Source organism: Mobula birostris, unplaced genomic scaffold, assembly GCF_030028105.1.
Source record: "Mobula birostris isolate sMobBir1 unplaced genomic scaffold, sMobBir1.hap1 scaffold_1871, whole genome shotgun sequence".
NCBI lineage: Eukaryota > Metazoa > Chordata > Chondrichthyes > Myliobatiformes > Myliobatidae > Mobula > Mobula birostris.
In genome coordinates, this window is record NW_027274918.1 from 50670 (window position 1) to 75782 (window position 25113).

The window sequence follows — 25113 nt, forward strand, 5'->3', positions numbered from 1 at the left end:
AAGCTTATTTGTCTCCACGTTGGTGAAATTCAAAATCAGGTTTAATATCACCGGCACATGTCATGAAATTTCTTCTTTCGTGGTAGCAGTACAATGCAATGCATAATAATAAAAACTGTAAATTCCAATGAAAATATAAACAAATAAGGAAATAGTTCAAAAAGAGAATAAGTTAAAAAAAAAGAGTAGTGAGGTAGTATACAGGGGCTCATTGTCCATTCAGAAATCTGATGGCAGGGTGGGGAAGAAGCTGTTCCTGAAACGTTGAGTGTCTGTCTGCAGACTTCTGTTCCTCCTCCTTGAGAAGAGGCCATGTCTTGGGTGATGAGGATCCTTAATGATGGATGCTCCTTTATGGGACATCGGCTTTTGAAGGTGTCGTTGATGCTGGGGAGGCCAGTGGAGATGGAGCTGCTGGCTGCGTTTAAAAATTCTTGCAGCTTTTTCCAATCCTGTGGAGTGGCTCCTCCACACCAACTGGTGAGACAACCAGTTAGAATGCCTCCACGGTACATCTGCACAACTTAGACCACAGACATAAGAGCAGAATTAGGCCATTCAGCCCATCGAGTCTGCTCCACCATTCCATTACAGCTGATTTATTATCCTTCTCAACACCAGTCTCCTGCCTTCTCACCGTGACCTCCGATGCCCTCACAACACCACGGTCAGTGTGACACTATTACAGCTCGGGGTGTTAAGAGTACATCCTCCCCATGGAATGTGTGGGTTTTCTCCACATCCTCTGGTTTCTTTACAGTCTGGGTAAGTTAATTGGTCATTGTAAATTGTCCCGGGTTTGGGTTAAATCGGGGTTGTCAAGGGTTTTTGGGTGATGCAGCTTCAAGGGCTGGAAGGGCCGCTGTGTCTGAATGAAAATCAAGAACTGTGCAACCTCCGCATTAAGCATATCCAATAATGTGTGACATAAATCACATTACTCTCATCTTTAATGCTTTCACCATGCAGGATCCCACTGAACCTGAAGTCGGCGGTCTACTGCAGTGCTATAGCCTCAGGTGGAGAGAAGGAGTGGGACTTTGCCTGGGAGATGTTCATGAATGCCACAATAGCCACAGAGTCTGACAAATTACGAGGAGCTCTGGCCTGCACCAAACAACCATGGCTGCTGAACCGGTGAGGATCAGGGGGCAGCCCAGGCACTGCTGCTCACAGGCAGATATTCCCTATCTGCTGGGAGGATCTGTCAGGGAAACAGCCCCACATTCCCCGGAATTATTCCAGGATCCTCTTGATTACAGCTGGACTGGGAATTACATGCACAAAATGCTGGAGCAACTCAGCAGATCAGGCAACATCTAGAGAGAGGAATAAATAGTTAACATTTTGAGCTGAGACCCTTCATCAGGGTGGGAAAGGACGGAGGAAGAAGCCAGAATAAGATGGTGGGGGAGAGGGAGGAGTACAGGCTGGCAGGTGATAGGTGAGGGGGAAGATAGGTGTGTGTGGAGGGGAGGGATGAATTAAGCTCGGCAGTGATAGGTGGAAGAGGCAAAGGGCTGAAGAAGGAGGAATCTGATAGGAGAGGACAGTGAACCATGCTTCAAGTTCAAGTTTAAGCATACACATGTATAGAGCTAAACAAAAGTTTCTCCCTGCAGAGAGTGGAGGGAGGTGATGGGCAGCAGGGCAGAAGAAAAGGGGTGAGAGGGGATCCAGAATGGGGAACGGAAAATGGGGGAGAGAGAGAGAAGTTAAACTTCATGTTAACAGGTTGGAGGCTACCCAGATGGAATGTAAGGTGTTGCTCCTTCAACCTGAGTTTGGTCTCATTGTGGCAGTAGTGGAAGCCATGGACTGACATATTGGAATGGGAATGGGAGCTCCTGCCTTTACTTGTATTTCACCTTCCTTCCCTTTGCTTTGATCCAGGTATCTGCAGTATGCACTGGATCCGAGCAAGATCCGGAAGCAAGATGCCACCTCCACCATCTCTGCCATTGCCAGTAATGTAGTTGGTCAGTCTTTGACATGGGACTTCATCAGAGCAAACTGGGCAACCATTTTCCAGCAGTGAGTACCCCGGCGTCCCGATCGATCCGCAGACAAGGCTTGGAACTGTACCTGCAGGAGGGTGGGGTCTACGAGAAGCCGTGTGTTAACAGCTGACCTTCCTTCCTTCCTTCAGGTATGGCGGTGGTTCCTTCTCATTCTCGCGACTAATATCCAGCATCACAGAACGATTTTCCACAGAGTTTGAGCTCAAACAGGTTGGTGCTTCCAGAATTTTATTGATATTATAATAATTTTTGTTTCTCTCTATTTGTTGTCTTTTGTGCATTGGCTGTCCGCCCTGTTGGTGCGGTCTTTCATTGATTCTATTGTGCTTACTGAATTTACTGAGTATGCCTGCAAGACGATGATCAGGGTCGTATACGTTGACGTAAACAGAATGTACTTTGATAATAAATTTATTTTGAGCTTTCTGTTTTTAGTTTTGCATTTCCAGCACCTCGACATTTTATTTTGCATCTGTGTATCTGCAGAAGGATATCTTCACTCCTTTAGTGAAACCATCAATGACTTCCTGTCAACCACGCGCCCGATTCCTGACCTCGGTATCCACCTGTTGGTGGCTAGTGATCCGTGTACAAGGACACCCAGGTCCATCTACACATCACCATCTCTGAGACACTGAGCTCTGTGAAAAACACTCACTGACATTTCTCAGCAAGAGGAGACATCCTCCCGTTACTGTACCAGACCCCCCTCAGTGAGAGGGGATAATCTCCCGTTCCTGTACCGGACCCCCCTCAGTGAGAGGGGATAATCTCCCGTTCCTGTACCGGACCCTTTTCAGTGAGGGGGGATAATCTCCCGTTCCTGTACCGGACCCCTCTCAGTGAGAGATAATCTCCCGGTCCTGTACCGGACCCCCCTCAGTGAGAGGGGATAATCTCCCGTTCCTGTACCGGACCCCTCTCAGTGAGAGGGGATAATCTCCCGTTCCTGTACCGGACCCCTCTCAGTGTGGGGGGAATAATCTCCCGTTCCTGTACCGGACCCCTCTCAGTGTGGGGGGAATAATCTCCCGTTCCTGTACCGGACCCCTCTCTGTGAGAGGAGATAATCTCCCATTCCTGTACCGGACCCCTCAGCCACATTGCTGCTTGCTCTTTCAGTAAGGAAACGGGCCCCTCTGCCCATTCTGACGATGGTGTCTCATTCAGCAAGCAAAAATACCTCAATGTCTCATGAAGCTTCTGCGCCTCTTCACTACGCAGTTTCCCATTTATCTTTGGGCCATCAGCAAACATGGAAATGAAGGGTCTCGGCCCAAAACATTGACTGTCCATCTCCGCTTTCCCGATGCTGCCTGACCTACTGTTGAAAATGTTACTTAGAACACTACAGTGTGACCCTGTACTGACCTTTTAACCTACACCTAACCCTTCTCTCCCACATTGCCCTCCAGTTTTCTGTCATCTATGCTCCAGTCCAAGAGTATCTTAAATTTTCTAATGTTTCTGCCTCTATCACCTCCCCTGGCACCACCACTCTGCAAAAAGGAAGAAATCCTACCTGGGTCACAAGATGGCTTGGGCCTGTCCTCACTGGAATTCAGAAGAATGGGTGAGGGGGGGAATCTCATTGAAAACTACTGAGCATTGAAAAGCTTAGAAGAGTGGATGTGGAGAGTATGTTCCTATAGTTGGGGAACCGGAGGGCATAGCCTCAGAGTAGAAGGCCGTAGATTTAGAACAGAGATGAGAAGGAATTTCTTTATCTAAAGAGTACGGAATTCATTGTCACAGACAGCTGTGGAGGCCAAGTCATTGGATATATTTAAAGCAGAGGTTGATATGTTCTTGATTAGGCAGGGCATCAATGGTATGGGGAGATGACAGGAGAGTGGGGTTGAGAGGGATAATAAAGCTGCCTTGATGGAATGGTGGAGCAGACTCGGTGGGCTGAAAGGAACAGAATTAGGTCAATGTCTTATGGTCAGACATGAGTTCCCTGTGAAAGGTGAAATAGCTTTTCCATGTTGTGTTCTCACTTCTTTATGAAAAACTCCAGGACTTCTCCAGCCCCTGGTCAAGCCAATAATTGGTAGTTTCCTGGTTTCTCTCTTCCTCCTTAAAATGGGAGCACATTTGGTGCACACTGCCCAGAGGAAGGCAATCGCAAACCTCTAATGTTGAAAAATTTGCTGAGAACAATCATGGTCATGAAAGGACCATGATCACCCAATCATACGGCACAGCACATAATGAACAAACTCTTCCGGAAACCTGAGAACCAGGGGCGTTCACTGCTCTCTGCAGACGGTTGGGGCTGTGGTTGCTGCTTCTACTCCCATTCTTGTCTCTTGACTCAGACTGCCCATTCAGGCCACACACTGATCTGCTTAAGGTGTTCCCAGTTGCCCCCACCCGCCCTGTCCACTTGTGGAGACTTTCACCGCACTGTACTGGTTCCTGGTGTTCTAAACGGGGGAAAGCCAAGTAGCACATGTACCACTCAACGTCAGCTTCCTCCACCGTTTCTCACGTTTACCAACAATGCAGGTAAGACCATTCGACATAGGGGTGGAATTAGGCCATTCAGCCCATCAAGTCTGCTCTGCCATTTTATCATGGCTGATTCATTTCCCTCCCAACCCCATTTTTCTGCCTTCTCCCTGTAACCTTTCATGTTCTGACTAATCAAGAAACTACAAATGTTCACCTTAAATACACCCAAAGACTTGGCCTGCACAGCCATCTGTGGCAAAGAATTCCACCGATTCACCACCTTCTGGCGAAAGAAATTACTCCTTATCTCTGTTCTAAATAAACATTCCTCTATTCTGAGGTTGCGCCCTCTGGTCCAGGACTCCTTCACCATAGGAAACATCCTCTCCACATCCACTCTATCTAGGCCTTTCAACATTTGATGGGTTTCAGTGAGATCCCCCTCATTCTTCTAAACTCCAGTGAGTACAGGCCCAGGGACATCAATTGCTTTTCATACGATAACCCTTTCATTCACGGAATTATACTCATGAACCTCCTTTGAACACTCTCCAATGTCAGCACATCCTTTCTAAGTTAGGAGGCCTAAAGCTGCTCACAATACTCCCAGTGAGGCCTCACCAAAGCCTTACAAAGCCATCAGCATTACATCCTTGTTTTTACATTCCAGTCCTTTCAAAATGAACGCTAAAATTGCATTTGACTTGTCCACCAACTCAACCTGCAAATTAATCTTTCAGGAATCCTGCACAGGGACTCCCCATTCCCCTTCCACCTAAGATTTTAGAATTTTTTCCCCGTTTACTAAATAGTCAACGCTTGTATTTCTTCTACCAAAGTGCACAACCATACACTTGCTGACACTGATTCGAGGCATCCCTGACCCTGGCACCTGGGAGGCCACATATGTGTCTCTATCACATCCACAGAACCTCATGTCTACTCCTCTGACCATGGAATCTTCTATCACTACTGGAGATGAATGGAAATTTGCGGAAGTGAGGCTTCTCCTATCAGATTCTTTCTTTTCCAGCCCTTTATCTTTCCCACCCACCTGGCTTCACCTATCACCCTCTAGCTATCATCCTTCCCCTCCCCCACCTTTTTTTATTCTGGCATTTTCCTGCTTGCTTTCCAGTCCCAAAGAAGGGTTTTGGCCCAAAACGTTGACTGATTATTCATTTACATAGACGCTGCCTGACCCGCTGAGTTCCTTCAGCATTTTGTGTGTGTTGGTGTCAGGGATGAACTTTGTGCTCTGCTGGTTTTCTTGGCAGCTTGAACAGTTTCAGAAGGATAACGAGCACATCGGATTTGGTTCTGGAACGCGTGCCCTTGAACAGGCTCTGGAGAAGACCAAGGCCAACATCAAGTGGGTGAAAGCAAACAAGGATCCTGTCAATCAGTGGTTTTCCGACGCCTTAAACCATCGGTAAATGTAAATAGAGAATCTCTTTGGTGTCTGGAACTGGAGTTGATCAGCATCAGAAAGTTCACCAGATCTGCACTGCAGAGGAGGATGTTCTGTATTTAAAATAACAGGAAACTCAGGAGTTGGGTAATTTCGAGATGTGTTTGGGTGATGGACCACAAAATCGTGAACTCAGACCATATCAACCATTGAAGGGATTTGACGTATCACTTAAGTAACAGTGCCAAGACTTTGGTTAATGCAGCCTTTTGGAATTAATTCTTGGTGAACCAATTATGCCTTAATGATTACTGCAAATGATTATTTTTTATGTCCCTGTGTTGAGCTTAATTCCATTTGTCAACGTTGTGTATCTTCAGGGAGGTGCAAAGACTGTGCTTTCAGTAATATTTCTGTATAGTTTCTGAATATGTTAAATTGTTTACTCACATGATTAATGAATGAGAGAAGACCTCAGGTAATTCCTGTTATCAGGAGTATTCTGTGGGGAAAATGGTGCAGAGCCTCTTGACTGTGAAATAATCTACTCTCCTGTGGTATCCACCACAGCACAGTGTGAAAATACATCTTCCCAAGGAGCGTACTCAGGAAACATTCGGGTCAGTCATTCCCGAAAATCTGCAACATAAGGTTCGACTTTATCCGTGTGCCTGTCTGATGGAACAGCAACACTCCCAGTACCAGCCTGTGGTGTGTCCAACAGGGCAGGCACTCAGAGAGGAAACGAAAGCCATTGCAGATCACTGCAGCAACACCGAGTAGCCGTGGAAACCTCACATGAAGAACGTAAATTCCGTCTGCAGCAACGTCACCTCTTTGTTGTACCTTTTCTCAATAAAAATCTGCCATTTAAAATCACTATTCAAGATTTTGTGAATGTTATTTATTCCCACTGCCTGGTGATAGCAACTTGGCCCAATTGTCAAGTGTAAATTTCCACACCTCCCTTAATTGTGTCGGCTACCTTGGGACACAAAGCTCCTGCTTCAGACTCCCCCCTTTCACTCTCTTCTCACTTACACCTTCCCCAGACACATCGTTCCTGCATTCTCCTCCTTTCACTTCTTTCCATCTCAGCACAAATGATCCCCCTGATCTTCCCTTCACCCCTTCCATCGCTGATGAAGGTTCATTCAAGTGAAATGTTAATTGTCCGCTGCCCGACCAGACCAGTATTTCTGATATTTTCTACCTTTATTTCAAGAAGTTTTCTTGAGGTTTTTCTCAGAGGGACTAACTCACATCTCTCGTTCGCTGTCAGAAACAAACTCCCCAGCTGTGGGTCTGTTGCTCCAGAGGTGTCACCATGGCAACAGTGCAAATGCACTTATCAGTTTGGTCTTCATCACCGCTTGGGTGGGGAGTAAGAGCCTGCAACTGGCTTAGGAAACTCAAATTAAACACAGCGCTGAGGATTACAGGAAGCTGAAAAGGAGCCCAAAAGGGAATTAGGAGTGCCAGGAGGGGACATGAAAAATCCGTAGATTAAACAGAATCCCAAGACATTATCTACATACATTAAGACAAGCGGATAACCAGGGAGAGGGTAGGACCATTCAAGGGTAAGACGGGAACATGTACTTGGAAGGAGAGAATTACTTTGCTATGGTACTTACCAAGGAGAAGGATGTGGCGAATAGGGAGATCAGCTTTAATATGCTAGGATTGTTTGAGATAAAGGAGGTGGCGTCAGGTCTCTCAAAGAGCATTAAGGTGGATAAATCCACTGGGTTTGATGGGATATAGCCCAGGTTAATGAGAGCCAAGAGTGAGATTGCTAGGCTCCTAACAAATGTCTTCTCAAGCCACAGGCAAGGCCCTAGAGGACTGGTGAGTAGCTGATCCTGGAAACCATGAGCAGTTGTGTCTCACATCGGTGGCAGGGAAGCCATTGGAGATGATTCTTAAGGATAGGATGAATGAGCAATTGAGCCGTGTCTTACAAACTTGATTACTTTCAAGGAAGTGATGAAGGTAGAGCTGGGATGTTGTTTACGTGGACTGCACTGGTGATAGGAGACTCATAGTCAGACAAACAGAAACTAGGTTCTGTGGATGTGATAGCGATGATATGTTGCATCCCAGGTGCCAGGGTCAGGGATGTCTTGGATCAGGTCCACAGCATTCCAAAGGTGGAGGGTGAGCAGCCCGAAGTCTTGGTACACATCGGCACCAATGACACAAGTAGACAAGGTGAGGAGGTCCTGAAGAGAGATTTTAGGGAGTTAGGTAGAAAGCTGAGAAACAGGACACCAGGGTAGTAGCCTGTGGATTGTGGCCCAATGCCACGCACCAGAGAAGGTAAGAATAGGATTATCTGGCAGGTGAATACATGGCTGAGGAACTGGTGCAGGGGACAGGGGTTCAGATTTAAGGATCATTGGGATCCCTTCTGGGGAAGGTATGATCTGTACAATAGGGACAGGTTACATCTGAACCCGAGGGCAACCAATATCCTCACAAGCAGATTTTCTAGAGCTGTTGGGGAGGAGCTTAAACTAATTTAGCAGGGGGGTGGGAACCAGAGTGATTGTGCTGAGGATGGGGTAGTTGGTTTACAAACAGAGATAGTATGTAGTGAGACCCCAAGCAGGGACAGTCTGACGATCAGATAAAACTGTAGTCAACTGGATGAGTTGCAATGTAAAAGGGGGACAAAGTCAAAAAGGATGATGAATACAGGACTGAAGGTGTTATATTTAAGTGTGTGCTGCATATGGACTAAGGTAGATGAACTTGTAGCACAGTTACAGATTGTAATGTATGACATGGGCAACACCGAGTTGTGCCTGAAAGAAGATTATAGTTGGGAGCTTAACGTCCAAGGATTCATATTGTATTGAAAGGACAGGCAGGCAGGCAGGCAGGCAGAGTGGGTAGGTGGCTCTGTTGGTTGAAAATAATTAAATCAAATCATTAGAAAGAGGTGACGTCAGATCAGAAGGTGTAGAATCATGGCCTGAGCCATGAAACTACAAAGGTAAAGACTCTCAGATGGGAGTTATATACAGATCTCCAAACAGTAGCAAAGATGTGGTCTACAAATTACAACAGGAGATAGAAAGTGCGTGTCAAAAGGGCAATGTTACAATAGTCAGGGGGGATTTCAATATCCAGGTAGATTGGGAAAATCAGGTTGGTGCTGGATTCCAGAGGGGAAATTTCTAGAATGCCTGTGATGGCTTTTTAGAGCATCTCATGGTTGAGCCCACAAGGGGATCAGCTATTCTAGACTGGGTTTAGTGTAATGAATCAGAATTGATTACAGAGCTTAAGGTAAAGGAATCCTTGGGGACCAGTAATCATAATATGATTGAATTCACCCTGAAATTTGAGGAGAAGCTAAAGTCGGATGTATCAGTATTACAGTGGAGTACAGGGGATTACAGAGGCATTAGAGAGGAGCTGACCAAAATTGATCGTAGATTCAAAGATTCAAGATTCAAAAAACTTTATTGTCATTCTAATCCTACATCAGCTCTGCAGGGCAGAATGAGACAGCGTTTCTCAGGAGCAGTGCAATCATAACATAACAAACGCAACACTAAATAATAAACATAACAATAAATAGTAAAACACAACAGCCACATGTCAGTTAAAATCAAGTTATAAGTGTCCAGTGCAAGTTAAAAGTGTCCAAAGCAGAGTCAGGTGGAGCAGCTATTTAGCAGTCTGACTGCCTGTGGGAGGAAGGTGTTTAGTAGCCTTGTGGTTTTAGTTTTGATGCTCCTGTAATGTTTGCCTGATGGCAGAAGAACAAACAGTTCATGGAGAGGGAACACTAAACAGGGATGATGGCAGAGTAGCAATAGCTGGAGTTTCTGGGAGCAATTCAGAAGGCACAGGAAAGATACATCTCAAAGAAGAAGTATTCTAATGGCAGGGTGACACAACCATGGCTGACAAGAGAACTCAAAGCCAACATAAAAGTCAAAAGAGAGGACATATAATAGAGCAAAAATTAGTGGGAAGTTAGAAGACTGGGAAGCTTTCAAAAACCAACAGATGGCAACTAAAGAAATCATAAAGATGGAATACGAAGGTAAGCTAGCCAATAATATCAAAAAGGATACCCGAAGTTTCTTCAGATACATAATGTAAAAAAGGGGTGAGGTGAATATCAGACCACTGGAAAATGATGCTGGAGAAGTAGTGATGAGAGAGGATGAAATGGTAGACAAACTGAGTAAGTATTTTGCATCAGTCTTCACTGTGGAAGACACTGGCAGTATGGTGGGAGTTCCAGGTGTCAGGGGGCATGAAGTGTGTGAAGTTACCATTTCCAGAGACAAGGTTCCTGGGAAACTGAAAGCTCTGAAGGTAGATAAGTCACCTGGACCAGATGATGTACACCCCAGAGTTCTGAAAGAGGTGGCTGAAGAGATGGTGGAGGCATTAATAATGATCTTTCAAGAATCACGAGATTCTGGAACGGTTCTGGAGGACTGAAAATTTGCAAATGTCACTCTACTCTTCAAGAAGGGATTGAGGCAGAAGAAAGGAAAGTATTGACCAGTTAGTCTGTTTCTATGGTTGGGAAGATGGCGGAGTCAATTATTAAGGATGAGGTCTCAGGGTACTTGGGAGGAACATGATAAAATAGGCTGAATTCAGTATGGTTTCCTCAAAGAAAAATCTTGTCCAACAAATCTGTTGGAATTCTTTGAAGAAACAACATGCAGGATAGACAAAGGAGCATCAGTTGATGTTGTGTGCTTGGATTTTCACAAGGCCTTTGACAAGGTGCCACACAGGAGGCTGCCTAACAAGCTACAAGCCCATGGTATTACAGGAAAGATTCTAGCATGGATAAAGCAGTGGCTGATAGGCAGAAGGCAAAGAGTGGGAATAAACGGAGCCTTTTCTGACTGGCTGCCGGTGATTAGTGGTGTTACGCAGGGTCTGCTTTGGGACCAATTCATTTTATGTTATATGTCAATGTTTTGTATGACGCAATAGATGGCTTTGTTGTCAAATTTGCAGATGATACGGAGACAGGTAGAGGGGCAGGTAGTTTTGGGGAAGTAGAGAGGTTACAGAAAGATTTAGACAGAAAAGAAGTGTCAGATGGAATACAGTGTCGGGAAGTGTATGGTCACGCACTTTGGTAGAAGAAATGAAAGGGTAGACTATTTTCTAAATGGTGAGAAAATTCAAAAACCTGAGGTGTAAAGGGACTTGGGGCTCCTCGTGCAGGATTCTTTCAAGGTTAATTTGCAGGATGAGTCAGTGAGGAAGGCAAATGCAATGTTAGCATTCATTTTGAGAGGACTAGAATATAAAAGCAAGGATGTAAAGTTGAAGTTTTATAAGGTGCTGGTGAAGCCCCACTTGGCGTATGGTGAGCAGATTTGGGCTCCTTATCTAAGAAAGGATGAGCTGGTGTTGGAGGGGTTCAGAGGAAGTTCATGGAAGTGATTCCAGGATTGGATGGCTTGTCATACGAGGAGCGTTTGATGGCTCTGAGCCTGTACTCACTGGTAGTCAGATGAATGAGGAGGAACTTCATTGAATGTTGAAAGGCCTCCATCAAGTGGATGTGGAGAGGATGTTTAACTAGGAGTGTAGGATGCGAGGACACAGCCTCAGAATAAAGAGACGTGCACTTAGAATGGAGATGAGACGGAAATTCTTTCTCCAGAGCTTGGCAAATCTGTGGAATTTGTTGCGACAGACATCTGTGGAGGCCAAGTTATTGGGTATATTTAAGGCAGAGGTTGATAGATTCTTGATTGTTCAGGACATGAAGGGATACAGGGAGAAGGCAGGAGATTGGGGCTGAGAGGGAAAATGAATCAGCCATGATGAAATGGCAGGGCAGACTCGATGGGCCAAATGGCCTAATTCTGCTCCTATATTTTATGGTCTTATTTCACAAGGACCCTATGGGAGGCTCAGCCAGAAGATTGAGATGCATGGGATCCACAATGATTTGTTTGTTTAGATTTCAGATTGTATCAAAGAAGGCAGTGGGTTCTGGCCTGGCACAGAATTCCAAACTAGTACCCGGTGATAACAGGCTGACCCTGGGGGGGATTCATCCTCTCTGGTCTGCCAGTCCAACATCCCAGCCCAGCCCGCGTCCCTTCACCATTTGGTGCTTTGGGTTCAAGAGTTATGTTAGTTTTATAAAACTCTAGTCAGGCTACTTGTGGAGTTTCACATTCGGTTCTGGTCACCGCATTACCGGAAAGATGCGCAGGTTTTGAGAGTTTTACTAGGGTGCTGCTGGTTTGGAGCTTGGACAAACTTGGGTTGTTTTCTCGAGTGGGGGAAGCTGAAGAGGTCAGCATAAAGGTTATAACTTACAGCATAAATAAGTACAAGAGATGGTGGTGGTGGGTTCACGGACCATTGAGAAATTGCAACAGGTCAGGCAGCGTCTACAGAGGGACATAAACTACCGACATTTCGGACTGAGACCCTTCGATAGCTGGAAACTCGCCCTCTTCGCCGTGAACCCCCACTCTTTGTCCACTCCCCCCAACCCAGTCACATTACCCACCGGCGTCTTCCAAACTTCACCCCGCACCTGGGCCCCCGCAACAAGTCAGATCTTCCTCGGGGCGGCGGACCGAGCCCCGGAGGCCGGGGCCGCTCTCCGGTCTACCCGGCGGAACCTTTCTCTCCGCGGGGACACGGAATGTGCCGGACCGGAAGCTGGCACGCTAATGGCGGCGCTCCGGCGGTCCAGTCGGGCCTGGGCTGCAGCTTCGGCCTTCCTTCGCTTCGCATCTAAGGCCAGGCGTTGGGTCAGCGGGGACGGCGGCCGGCGGGTCCGGGTCGCGCCGCCCTGGAGAATTCTCTTCTTCGGAACCGACGCGTTCGCGCAGCGGACCCTGCAGGAAGTACACAGGCACAGGTACCGGGGTAAAAAAGTCGGGTGGAGGTTAAAAGGGTCCGGGTTCGGTGGTTCAATAACTGGAGAGCTCCAAGTCCGGGAGGTGATGAGGGTTATAGGGGTCAAATAGGAGCAGGTGACCTGTGACCCCCCACACCTTTGGGTCAGGGAGGGGTCACGTCAGCCTGCAGACCTTTGGGGAAATGGGGTCATCCTGTGTGGGGAGGAGAAAGTGTTCTGCACCTTCCCCCTCTCCCAACCCTCACTCTCTTCCCCAAACCCCCATCCCCTGTCAATTCACTCCTCTTCTTCCACCCCTGCTGGAGTTGGGGTCTGGTGAGGATTCAGGCTGCCACCCAGGTCACCCTGAGGTAAACCTGTTGCTCAGCTAGGCTACTCCTCACCTCTGCCATCGCTGCTTTCTACAGTAATGACATAGATTTTTCTTTTCCCTCCAGCTCCTTGTGCGATGGGAATCTGCTGATAGAACGGCTGGAAGTGGTTACTTTGCCGGACACTAAATATGGCGAGCTGCCTGTGCGAAGATACGCCAGGCTTAATGAAATAACGCTTCACGACTGGCCTTGCCTCACGGAGTGCCATCACTTTGATGTTGGAATCGTCGTATCGTTTGGTGTGCTGCTCAGTGATACTCTTATAGAGCAGTTCCCCTAGTGAGTAATGCCCTCTTCCTTCGCATATCCTGACAAATAGACATCTCTGTGTGCACTGGGCACCGAGGTGTGCTGTGTGACTGCAGTGAGACAGTGTCGGGGGGTAGAATGAAGCTCCTGCTCCTCTGTCCTGTCTGACATCCCAGTCGTTGCAGTCCTCTTGCTATCTATTAGAACAGGAGACAAACATTCACACCTACTGTACCACTCAGTAAGATGGTGGCTAATTGTTTACCATCCTTTTACTACACAAATCCCTTATTTCTTTATTCCCTAAATGCCCAATAATGTATTGATCCTTGGCCTGAAGATGTTCAGCAACTGAGCCCTGGCAGCCCAAATTCCAAACCCTCACTACCCCCAGTGAAGAATTTTCTTCTCATTTTCAATATAGAACAGTACAGCACAAACATAGAACATAGAATAGTACAGCACAGTACAGGCCCTTCGGCCCACAATGTTGTGCCGACCCTCAAACCCTGCCTCCCATATAAGCCCCCACCTTGGATTCCTCCATATACCTGTCCAGTAGTCTCTTAAACTTCACTAGTGTATCTGCCTCCACCACTGACTCAGGCAGTGCATTCCATGCACCAACCACTCTCTGAGTAAAAAACCTTCCTCTAATATCCCCTTTGAACTTCCCACCCCTTACCTTAAAGCCATGTCCTCTTGTATTGAGCAGTGGTGCCCTGGGGAAGAGGTGCTGGCTATCCACTCTATCTATTCCTCTTATTATCTTGTACACCTCTATCATGTCTCCTCTCATCCTCCTTCTCTCCAAAGAGTAAAGCCCTAGCTCCCTTAATCTCTGATCATAATGCATACTTTCTAAACCAGCCAGCATCCTGGTAAATCTCCTCTGTACCCTTTCCAATGCTTCCACATCCTTCCTATAGTGAGGTGACCAGAACTGGACACAATACTCCAAGTGTGGCCTAACCAGAGTTTTATAGAGCTGCATCATTACATCGTGACTCTTAAACTCTATCCCTCGACTTATGAAAGCTAACACCCCATAAGCTTTCTTAACTACCCTATCCACCTGTGAGGCAACTTTCAGGGATCTGTGGCCATGTACCCCGAGATCCCTCTGCTCCTCCACACTACCAAGTATCCTGCCATTTACTTTGTACTCTGCCTTGGAGTTTGTCCTTCCAAAGTGTACCACCTCACACTTCTCCGGGTTGAACTCCATCTGCCACTTCTCAGCCCACTTCTGCATCCTATCAATGTCTCTCTGCAATCCTTGACAATCCTCTACACTATCTACAACACCACCAACCTTTGTGTGGTCTGCAAACTTGCCAACCCACCCTTCTACCCCCACATCCAGGTTGTTAATAAAAATCACGAAAAGTAGAGGTCCCAGAACGGATCCTTCTGGGACACCACTAGTCACAATCCTCCAATCTGAATGTACTCCCTCCACCACCACCTTCTGCCTTCTGCAGGCAAGCCAATTCTGAATCCACCTGGCCAAACTTCCCTGGATCCCATGCCTTCTAACTTTCTGAATAAGCCTACAATGTGGAACCTTGTCAAATGCCTTACTAAAATCCATATAGACCACATCCACTGCACTACCCTCATATATATGCCTGATCACCTCCTCAAAGAACTCTATCAGGCTTGTTAGACACGATCTGCTCTTCACAAAGCCATGCTGAGTGTCCCTGATCAGACCATGATTCTCTAAATGCCTATAGATCCTATCTCTAAGAATCTTTTCCAACAGCTTTCCCACCACAGACGTAAGGCTCACTGGTCTATAATTACCCGGACTATCTCTACTACCTTTTTTGAACAAGGGAACAACATTCGCCTCCCTCCAATCCTCCGGTACCATTCCCGTGGACAACGAGGACATAAATATCCTACCCAGAGGCTCCGCAATCTCTTCTCTCGCCTCGTGGAGCAGCCTGGGGAGTATTCCGTCAGGCCCTGGGGACTTATCCGTCCTAATGTATTTTAACAACTCCAACACCTCCTCTCCCTTAATATCAGCATGCTCCAGAACATCAACCTCACTCATATTGTCCTCACCATCATCAAGTTCCCTCTCATTGGTGAATACTGAAGAGAAGTATTCATTGAGGACCTCGAAGATCAGGTTATTTGACCCACAATGTTGTAACAAACCAATTAAATTAATCAAATGGCTAACTAAACTAATCTCTTCTGCCTTCACAGTGTTCATATCCTTCCACTTTCCTCACATTCATGTGACTATCTAAATGTCTCTTAAAAATTTCCTAATGTATCTTCCTCTACCACCACTCCAGGTAGCGCATTCCACCACTCTGTGCTTTAAAAAAAAACAACCTGCCCCTCACACTTCTTTTGAAATTACCCCCTCTCACCTTTTAATGCATCCCCTTTTGTATTGGATATTTCAACCCTGGGGAAAAGATACTGCCTGTCTACTCTATCAATGCCTCTCATAATCTTATAAACATCTGTCAGATCTCCCCTCAGCCTCCATCTTGCCAGAAAAAACAGCCCTTGTTTGTCCGACCTCTCATTATAGCTCATGCCCTCTAATCCAGGCAGCATGCTGGTAAATAGCTTCTGCACCCTCTCCAAAGTCTTAACATCCTTCCTATAATGAGGTGACTAGAACCAGATGGAGTTTTGATTATCTTTGTTTCATGACACTACAACATGTTATATTTTCTCTGAAGCCTTGTAAGAACATTGTATGTTTTATTCTAAACTGAAGAGAATTTGGACCCAGTCTGCTTTAACCTCCTCTCACAGGACAAATCCCTGATGGATGCATTTCCCTTATTGCAGGCATGTGCTCTTTGGGGTAGGGAGAACCAGCCCCTGCACCGTGTACCACGCCAGGAGCCCAAGTTGTTCCACTCAGCATTGTTACTCAGGTCACCCCCGCAACAACAACAAACACAACATCTTCCTTCCCAGTTGTTTGCTGCATTAACAATGTGATTTATCAACTGACTCCTACTTCCCTCTGATTCCCTCTTTTAACCTGTCATCATTTATAAATAGTCCACTTTAAAATTTCTTCTGCAAAGTGTTTGACTTCACATTTTCCGTCTGGCGTGTCCTCGGCCATTCCCCTGGTCTGAGTGTACATGTAGCGCATACATGATAGCAGTAAACTTACATCCTTATCATCATTATGTGTCGTGTCATAAGACATGGGTGATCATGGTCTCCATAACCATGAGTTCCTGGCAAGTTTTCTATGGAAGTGGTTTGCCATTGTCTCCTTCTGGGCAGTGTCTTTACAAGATGGGTGACCCCAGCCATTATCAATACTCGTCAGAGATTGTCTGCCTGGCGTCAGTGGTCGCATTACCAGGACTTGTGATATGTTCCATCCACCACCTGCTCCCGTGGCTTCACATGACCCTGATCAGGGCTGGGGGTTGGGGGGGGGGGGTGTCATAAGACCCCCCCAAGAGGAGTGACCTGCAGGCTAGCAGAGGGAAGGAGCACCTTACACCTCCTTTGGTAGGGATGTATCTCCACCCTCTCACCCTAGTAAACATAGTCACACAGTTAATATAATCACTTTAAAAATAACTGATAAAAAACACTTCTACTGCATCAGCAACAACGTTCAGTTCCTGCCACAGTCTATAACAAAGTCCAGTTCCTGCCACAGTCTGTAACAACGTTCAGTTCCTGCCACTGTCTGTAAGGAGGGACGTCACTTCAGAACAGCGATGGGGAGGAATTTCTTTAGCCAGAGGGTGGCGAGTCTGTGGAATTCATTGCCACGGATGTCTGTGGAGGCCCAGTCTTTGGGTATACTTAAAGCAAAATGTTGTCAAAGGTTACAGGGAGAAGGCAGGAGAATGAGGTTGAGTGTGATAATAAATCAGCCATGATGGAATGGCGGAGAAGACTCGATGGGCGAAATGGCCTAATTCTGCTTTGTGTCTTGTGGTTTTATGGGAAATAAACACTCCTCATTTAGTGGCCTTGTCTTGTAGCCTAATCACAAACAAGGGAAGATCTGCAGATGCTGGAAACTCTAGCAGAGCTCCCGCAGCATTGTGTGTTGCTGATGCCATTGCCTGATCAGCTGCTAACTCCACCATCGGTTAATTCGCTGTCTCTGTCTTGCCCCTAGTGGGATACTGAATCTTCACCCAAGCCTCCTCCCACGGTGGAGAGGCCCTGCTCCGATTTTCCACACCCTGATCCATGGTGACCAGGTGACTGGCGTGACCATCATGCAGATTCGACCCAAAAGGTATGTTGGCTCATGCAGAGACTTGAGGAACGGGGAGAAATCTGATGCTGGCAACGACTGAGCAGTTTCTGTTTTGTGTTTCTAGATGAGCAGTTACCATGGTAGCATGACGCTATTACAGCTGGGGGCGGGGGGGGGGCGAAGGGTTCGGAGTCGGTGTTCAGTTAGTGCCGTCTGTAAGGAGTTTGTACGCCCTTCTCGTGATTGCGTGGGTTTCCTTCGGTTTCCTGCTGCAGTCCAAAGACGTACCGGTTAGTGGGTTGATTTGACATTGGAACTTGTCCTGTGATTAGGCTAAGGTTAAATAGGCAGCTCGCTGGGCCGAAAAGGCCTGTTATGCATCGTATCAATGAATAAATACGGAACTTGTACCACGTGCGTTTGAGATATTCATCACAGCTGACTCTCGCCTGGAACTGCACAAAGATTCCACAGAATCACAGAGCGTCAAACAGCACAGAAACAGGCCCTTCAGCCCACTGTACGCATGCTGGCCATCAGTTACCCATCTCTGCCACAAGACACAGGAGCAGAATTAGGCCATTTGGCCCATTGAGTCTTCTCCGCCATTCCATCATGGCTGATTTATTATCCCATTCAACCCCATTCTCCTGCCTTCTCCCCGTAACCTTTAACAACATTCCTAATCAACTTCTGTTTTAAATGTACTCAATGATTTGGCCTCCACAGCTGTCCGTGGCAATGAATTACACAGATTCACTGCCCTCTGGCTAAAGAAATTCTATCTCATCTCCATTCTAAAGGAATGTCTTCGCATTCTGAAGCTGTCTGCTCCGGTTCTAGACTTTCCCACTATAGGAAACATCCTCTCCACTTCCACTCTATTCAGGTCTTTCAACATTTCAATGAGATTCCCCCCCCCCCCCCCCCCATACCTCTAAACTTCAGCGAGTGCAGGCCCAGAGCTTTCAAATATTCCTCGTATGATATCCTTTCATTCCTGGAATTATCCTTGTGAACTCCTCTGAACCCTCTCCAATGCCAGCACATCTTTTCTTAGATGAGGAGCCCAGAACTGTTCGCCTTCCTCATCACCGAGTCTACCTGCAAATTAACCTTGAGGGTGTTTTGCACAAGGTTTCCCAAGACTCTGCATGTCAGATTTTTGGATTTTCTCCCTATTTTGAAAAGAGTCTGCACATTCTTTCTACCAAAGAAAATGATCATGCATTTCCCAACATTGTATTTCATTTGCCACTTTCTTGCCCATTTTCCTAATCTGTCTATAAGTCCTTCTGCAGCCTACGTGTTTCCTCAGCACTACCTGCCCCTCCACCAATCTATGTATCATCTAACTTGGCAACAAAGCCATCTATTCCATCATCTAAGTCATTGATATACAGCATAAAAAGAAGCAGTCCTAACACCAAGCCTTGTGGAACACCACTAGTCACTGGCTGCCAACCAGAAAAAGAATCCTTTTATTCCCACTTGCTGCCTCCTACCAATCAGCCAGTGCTCTAACCATGCTAGCAACTTTCCTATAATAACATGGGCTCTTAACTTGGTAAGAAGCCTCATGTGCGGAACCTTGTCAAAGGCCTTCTGAAAATCCAAATATACAACATCCACTGCATCCCCTTTATCTATCCTACTTGTAATGACTTCAAAGAATTCCAACAGGTTTATCAGGCAAGATTTTCACTTAAAGAAACTATGCTGACTTTGTCCTATCTTGTCCTATGTCACCAAGTACTCCATAACCTCATCCTTAACAATTAACTCCAACATCTTCCCAACCACTGAGGTTAGGCTAACTGGTCTATAATTTCCTTCCTTTAAGAGTGGAGTGACACTTGTAATTTTCCAGTCCTCCAGAACCATGTCAGAGTCCAATGAATTTTGAAAGATCATTATTAATGCCTCCACAATCTCTAATGCTATCTCCTTCAGAACCCTAGGGTGCAGTTCATCTGGCCCGGGTGACTTATGTACTCTTAGCTCTTTCAGCTTTTTGAGCACCTTCTCCCTTGTAATAGTAACTGTACTCACTTCTCTTCCCTCACACCCTTACAACACCTGGCAAACTGCTAGTGTCTTCCACAATGAAGACTGACACAAAATACCTGTTTAGTTTAGCTGCCATCTCCTTGGCCCATGTTATTATTTCAACGGCCTCATTTTCTAGCTGTCCTCTATCCACTCTCATCTCTCTTTTATTTTTTTACATACTTGAAAAAGCTTTTACTTTGATAATATTTGCTAGCTTGGTTTCATATTTAATCTTTTCCCTTCTAATGATTCTTTTAGTTGCTCTCTGTAGGTTTTTAAAATCTTCCCAATCCTCTGTCTTCCTACTAGTTTTTGCTTTGTATGCCCTCTCTCTTGCTTTTACAATAGCCTTGACTTCTCTTGTCAACCGTGGTTGTACATACCGCCATTTGAGTATTTCTTCATTTTTGGAATACACTTATCCTGCATCTTCCTCATTTTCCCCAGAAACGCACACCATTACTGCTCTGCTGTCATCCCTGCCAGCATCTCCTTCCAATTTACTTTGGCCAGCTCCTCTCTCATACCACTGTAATTTCCCTTACTCCACTGAAATACTGCTACATCAGCTTTTGCTTTCTCCTATCAAATTTCAAGTTGAACTCAATTATATTGTGATCACTGGTTCCTAAGGATTCTTTTACCTTAAGCTCCCTAATCACCTCTGGTTCATTACATAACACCCAATCCAGTATAGCTGATCCCCTAGTAGGATTAAGGACAAACTGCTTTAAAAAGCTATCTCTTAGGCATTCAACAAACTTACTCTCTTGAGATCCATTACCAGCCTGATTTTCCCAATCAACCTACATGTTGAAATCTCTCATGACTATCATAATATTGTCCTTTTGACACTCCTTTTCAATTTCCAGTTATAGTCACAGCTACTGTTGGGAGGCCTGTATATAACTGCCATCAGGGTCCTTTTACCCTTAGCAGTTTCTCAATTCGACCCACGAGGATTCAACATCTTCCAATCCTATGTCACATCTTTCTACTGATTTGCTGCTTTGTAATTATGTCACTCGTTAACCTTCTCCATTCTAGGGAGAACAGAGCCAGTCTCTACAATCTGTCCTTGTGTGTCAAATGCTCTGTCCCAGGTAACACCCTGATGAATCTCCTCTGCACCCTCTCTAGTGCTATCACATCATCAAGTAGATCTCGAACACCTTGAAGGAACAGGAGTATGAAAGAGGGTATGTCCCAGATGGCGAGGGTAATGATGGATGCTGCCTTCTTGAAGATGTCCTCAGTGGTGGTGAGGGTTGTGTCTGTGATGCAGCTGACTGAGTCTATGATCCTGTGCGATGGAGCCTTCACCTCCCTGCCAGACAATGATGACTTGAGTTCTCACAAGTGGATAGTTTCCTGAATTTGATCATATTCTTGCTCAGTGACCTGGCATTTAACAGAAAATTACTGTGAATCACTGCAAACAGAACAACCATAGCTCGTTCAATCTGTCCTCAAAAGACGTGCTTTCTAATCCAGGTAGGATCCTGGTAAATCTCCTGTCTAAAGCTTCCATCTCTTTCCTGTAATGAGCTGACCAAAACTGAACGCAATACTCTGAGTATGGTCTAACCAGGATTTTACAGAGCTGCAACATTACCTTGGGGCTCTTGGAACACAATTCCCCAACTAATGAAAGGTAACACACCATCGCCTCTTAACCACTCTATTGACTTGGACGGCAACTTTAGGGATCTATGGATGTGATCCCCAAGATCTCTCCTTTGTGCCACACTGTTAGGAATTCTGCCATTAACCCTGTACTCTGGTTTAAGTTCGTCTGCCCAAGGTGAATCACTTCACATTTTTCCGGGCTGAGATCCACGTTCTCGCTGATTGAGAACCATTGTGAATCAAGCACATGGGTAACTGTTGGACGTTTGTCATTTGTAGGTTTGACATTGGCCCCATTCTGTCACAGCAGAAGACTCCTGTTCCTCCGAGGTGTACGGCTGACGATCTGGGAGTGATACTGGCAGAAAAAGGTGCTGAAATGGTAAACTCTTCATACTTACACTGGTACATGTTTCCGGCATCTGCAGAATCTCTGGTATTTATACTTACAGTCACTTTGATCTTTATTGTATTGAAACATTCTGTGTGTGGGGATTTACTGTCTTTCAGCAGATGGGAAGGAGGAAGGCGTGAGCCATCTTGCTGAAGGTATTCCAACAGCGGTGTGGGTCAGAACGCCCAGATTCTGAACAGTGACCGTGTGAAAGCGGTGATTCACAATGTTCATAAGCGCAAGAGGTTCTGCAGATGCCGAAAATCCAGAGCAACACTTCCAAAATGTTGGAGGGACTCAGCAGGTCAGGCAGGAGGGGAATAAACAGACAATATTTTGGGTTGAGACCCTTCATCGGGACTGGAAGAGAAGGGGGCAGAAACCAGCATAAGTGGTGTGGGGAGTGGGGTCAGAGTACAAACTGGCAGGTGATAGGTGAGACCAGGTGAGGGGGAGGGTGGGTGAGTCGGGGTGGGTCAGAGTACAAACTGGCAGGTGATAGGTGAGACCAGGTGAGGGGGAAGATGGGTGGTTGGATGAAATAAGAAGCTGGAAGGGGGTAGTTTGAGAGGTAAAGAGCTGAAGAAGGGCTTCTGTCCTCTTTCTTTGCAGTCCTGACTGTTAATTCCTCTCCATAGACGCTGCCTGACCTGCTAAGTTCCTCCAGCATTTTGTGTGTGTTGTTTAAATTGCTTAGAAAAAGGAAGGGGCAAAGAGCAGTTTTGCTGTCACTTAGAGAAGAGAGCACCAGAGAGAGAGAATGTCCTTTAGCTCAAACCTGTTTGGGCTAAAACCTGTATCATTAGATACAGCAGGCAACCTAGAGGCAGAGTGAGAGAGGGGAGGATGTGGGGAGGAGAGGGTGGTTGTGATTGTGCTCCTGGTCTGGATCATGAGGTGGGTTCACTGGGATCAACCCACTATCGTGATGTCCATTAGGGAAGAGCTGCCACGTGCTATCGGTACCGTATCAGATCGAAGGCCAGAATGTGGCGCGAGCGCATGGCAGCTATTCAATTGTGGAGGGAACTGATTAGGCCTCTGACATTTGGTAGGCTCGCTCTTTTGAGGGCACGTGTCTTGTCATCTCGGTCGACCTGGTTCATCACTCCCCACACTGTAAATTGCCAATGTGTACCACTCCTAACATTACTCATTAAAAATGTTTAATCATGCTGCTCCAATATAGTTCTTGCTCCGAATATATGTAACACCACCACTCTGACCTCTTCACTTCCTAAATTTTCCTTCACCTAAACCCAACTCTTCCGTCCCCAACACGCCTGTGTTCAGCAAAACGTACCATCTGAATGCCTTCTGACTCAGTTTGCCAGGTTGCTGGCGGACTGGCGAGGAGAGAAAGCTGCAGCTCGGAGGGGTTTGGATGAAATGCGAACGGGGAAGGCCAAAGGAATGTCGAGCCTCAGTTCGAGGAGCTCAGAGGGGGGACATCTCACTGCAACTGCACAGAGCGTCAGTGAGGCTACACTGAGGGCACTGGCAATGGCTATGGGCTCGCTGTGTAAGGCAGGGAGTTTTGTCGGAGGCTGCTCTGGAAATATTGTTTAAGGAAGTCTATGGTCATGCACTTTGGAAGGAGGATTATTTTCTAACAATTCTGAAATCAGAGGTGCAAAGGGATTTGAGAGTTCTTGTGAAGTATTCCCTAAAGGTTAATTTGCACGATGATTCGGTAGTAAGGGAGGCAAATGCAATGTTAGCATTCATTTCAGGAGGACTTAAATGTAAAGGCAAAGATGTAATACTGAAGTTTTATGAGGCATTGGAGTACTGTGAACCGTTTTGGACTCCATATCTAAGAGAGGATTGCTGGCATTGAAGAAGGTGCAGAGGAGGTTCCCCAGAGTGATTCTGGGAATTAGAGTGTTTACATTTGAGGGAGATTTGATGGCTCTGGGCCGGTACTCATAGGAGTTTAGAGTGAGGGGTGATCTCATTGAAACCGATTGAATGTTGAAAGGCCTAGATATTGGATGTGGAGAGGATGTTTCCTATAGTGGGTGAGTCTAGGACCAGAGGGCACAGATAGAGTGGATGTAGAGAGGATGTTTCTTATAGTGGATGAGTCTAGGACCAGAGGACACAGATAGAGTGGATGTGGAGAGATGTTTCCTATAGTGGGGGAGTCTAGGACCAGAGGGCACAGATAGAGTGGATGTGGAGAGATGTTTCCTATAGTGAGGGAGTCTAGGACCAGAGGGCACAGATAGAGTGGATGTAGAGAGGATGTTTCTTAATAGTGGGTGAGTCTAGGACCAGAGGGCATAGTCTCAGAGTACAAGGACGTTTATTTCGAGAAGAGACGAGGAATTTCTTTAGCCAGAGGGTGGTGAATCTGTGAAATTCGTTGCCACAGATGGCTGTGGAGGCCAAGTCATTGGCAATATTTAAAGCAGAGGTTGCTAGGTTCTTGATTGGGAATGGGGTTGAGTGGAATGATAAATCAGCCATGATGGAATAGCAGAGCAGACTCGATGGGCCAAACAGCCTCCTTCTACTCCTATGTTTTATGGTCTTATCCCTGCCACAGAGAACTGTGACCTTTGGGCCTGAGAAGATGGGTTTCTAATCAGTGAGGGAATGTGGTTAGTGGGGAACAGACAGGAGAGTGGACAAGGAACGTTGGATTGGTTATTGTATTGAATAACAGAATGGGGAGGAGAGGCTGAATGGTCTGTTGCTGTTTTCTCTGATTTAAAGCCAGTCTGATTCTAACTGGTTACATTACTGGTGTGGAAGGGAAACTGCACAGGATTGGAAAAGCTGCAGTGGATTGTAATCTAACCCAGCTCCATCGTGGCACTGGCCTCCCCAGCATCCAGGACATCTTCAATAGGCCATACCTCAGAAAGGCAGTGTTTGTCATGAAAGACCTTCACCACCCAGGACATGCCCTCTTCTCATACTGCCGTCAGGGAAGAGCTACAGGAGCCTGGAGACACAAACTCATGTTTAGGAACAGCTTCTTCCCCTCCACCATCAGATTTCTGAACGGCCCATGAGCCCATGAACCTGACCTCACTATTTTTGCTTTCTTTTTACACTACTTCTTAAAATTTAATTTTTAATTTTTTTAACTGTAATTTGTAGTTTTTATTGTTATGTATTGCAATGTGCTGCTGCCACAAAACAGTAAATTTCATGACAGATGTCAGTGATATTAAACCTGGTTCAGATTCTGCATCCATCTCTAAATGTCCTGCTGTCTGCGTTTCAGCTGCTGTCTGTGTTGAGGAGTCTGCCGGAACACGTTGAGAATAGACGGGAGCAGAGCAAGGAGGGCGTCACATTTGGTGAGTTCCAGGGATCTCTCAGCACTGACACAGACCTTTCTGCACCTTCAGATGTTACATCTGTTTGGTTCATTTGCTGACACATTCAAAGGATTTTGCCTCCAACA

At 46.1% G+C, this 25113-nt stretch overlaps 2 protein-coding genes across 3 annotated transcripts in view; both read left to right on the forward strand.

Moving 5' to 3' along the window:
* Positions 1 to 6762, forward strand: part of LOC140192633 (aminopeptidase N-like) — a 48325-nt gene extending 41563 nt beyond the window's left edge. For both annotated transcript variants that reach the window (XM_072250166.1, XM_072250167.1), the window contains 4 exons: positions 970 to 1137; positions 1894 to 2034; positions 2150 to 2231; positions 5756 to 6762. In XM_072250166.1, the coding sequence (XP_072106267.1) occupies positions 970 to 1137; positions 1894 to 2034; positions 2150 to 2231; positions 5756 to 5914 (550 nt within the window). In that variant the 3' untranslated portion in view covers positions 5915 to 6762. The remainder of the gene's footprint in view (positions 1 to 969; positions 1138 to 1893; positions 2035 to 2149; positions 2232 to 5755) is intronic.
* A 5477-nt stretch (positions 6763 to 12239) lies between these two features.
* LOC140192632 (methionyl-tRNA formyltransferase, mitochondrial-like) lies at positions 12240 to 25034 on the forward strand. The gene is made up of 5 exons (XM_072250165.1): positions 12240 to 12772; positions 13210 to 13425; positions 17534 to 17656; positions 21578 to 21669; positions 24931 to 25034. The coding sequence occupies exons 1-5, from the start codon at positions 12240 to 12242 to the stop codon at positions 24966 to 24968; spliced, it is 1002 nt and encodes a 333-aa protein (XP_072106266.1). The 3' UTR covers positions 24969 to 25034.
* The last annotated feature ends 79 nt before the right edge of the window (positions 25035 to 25113 follow it).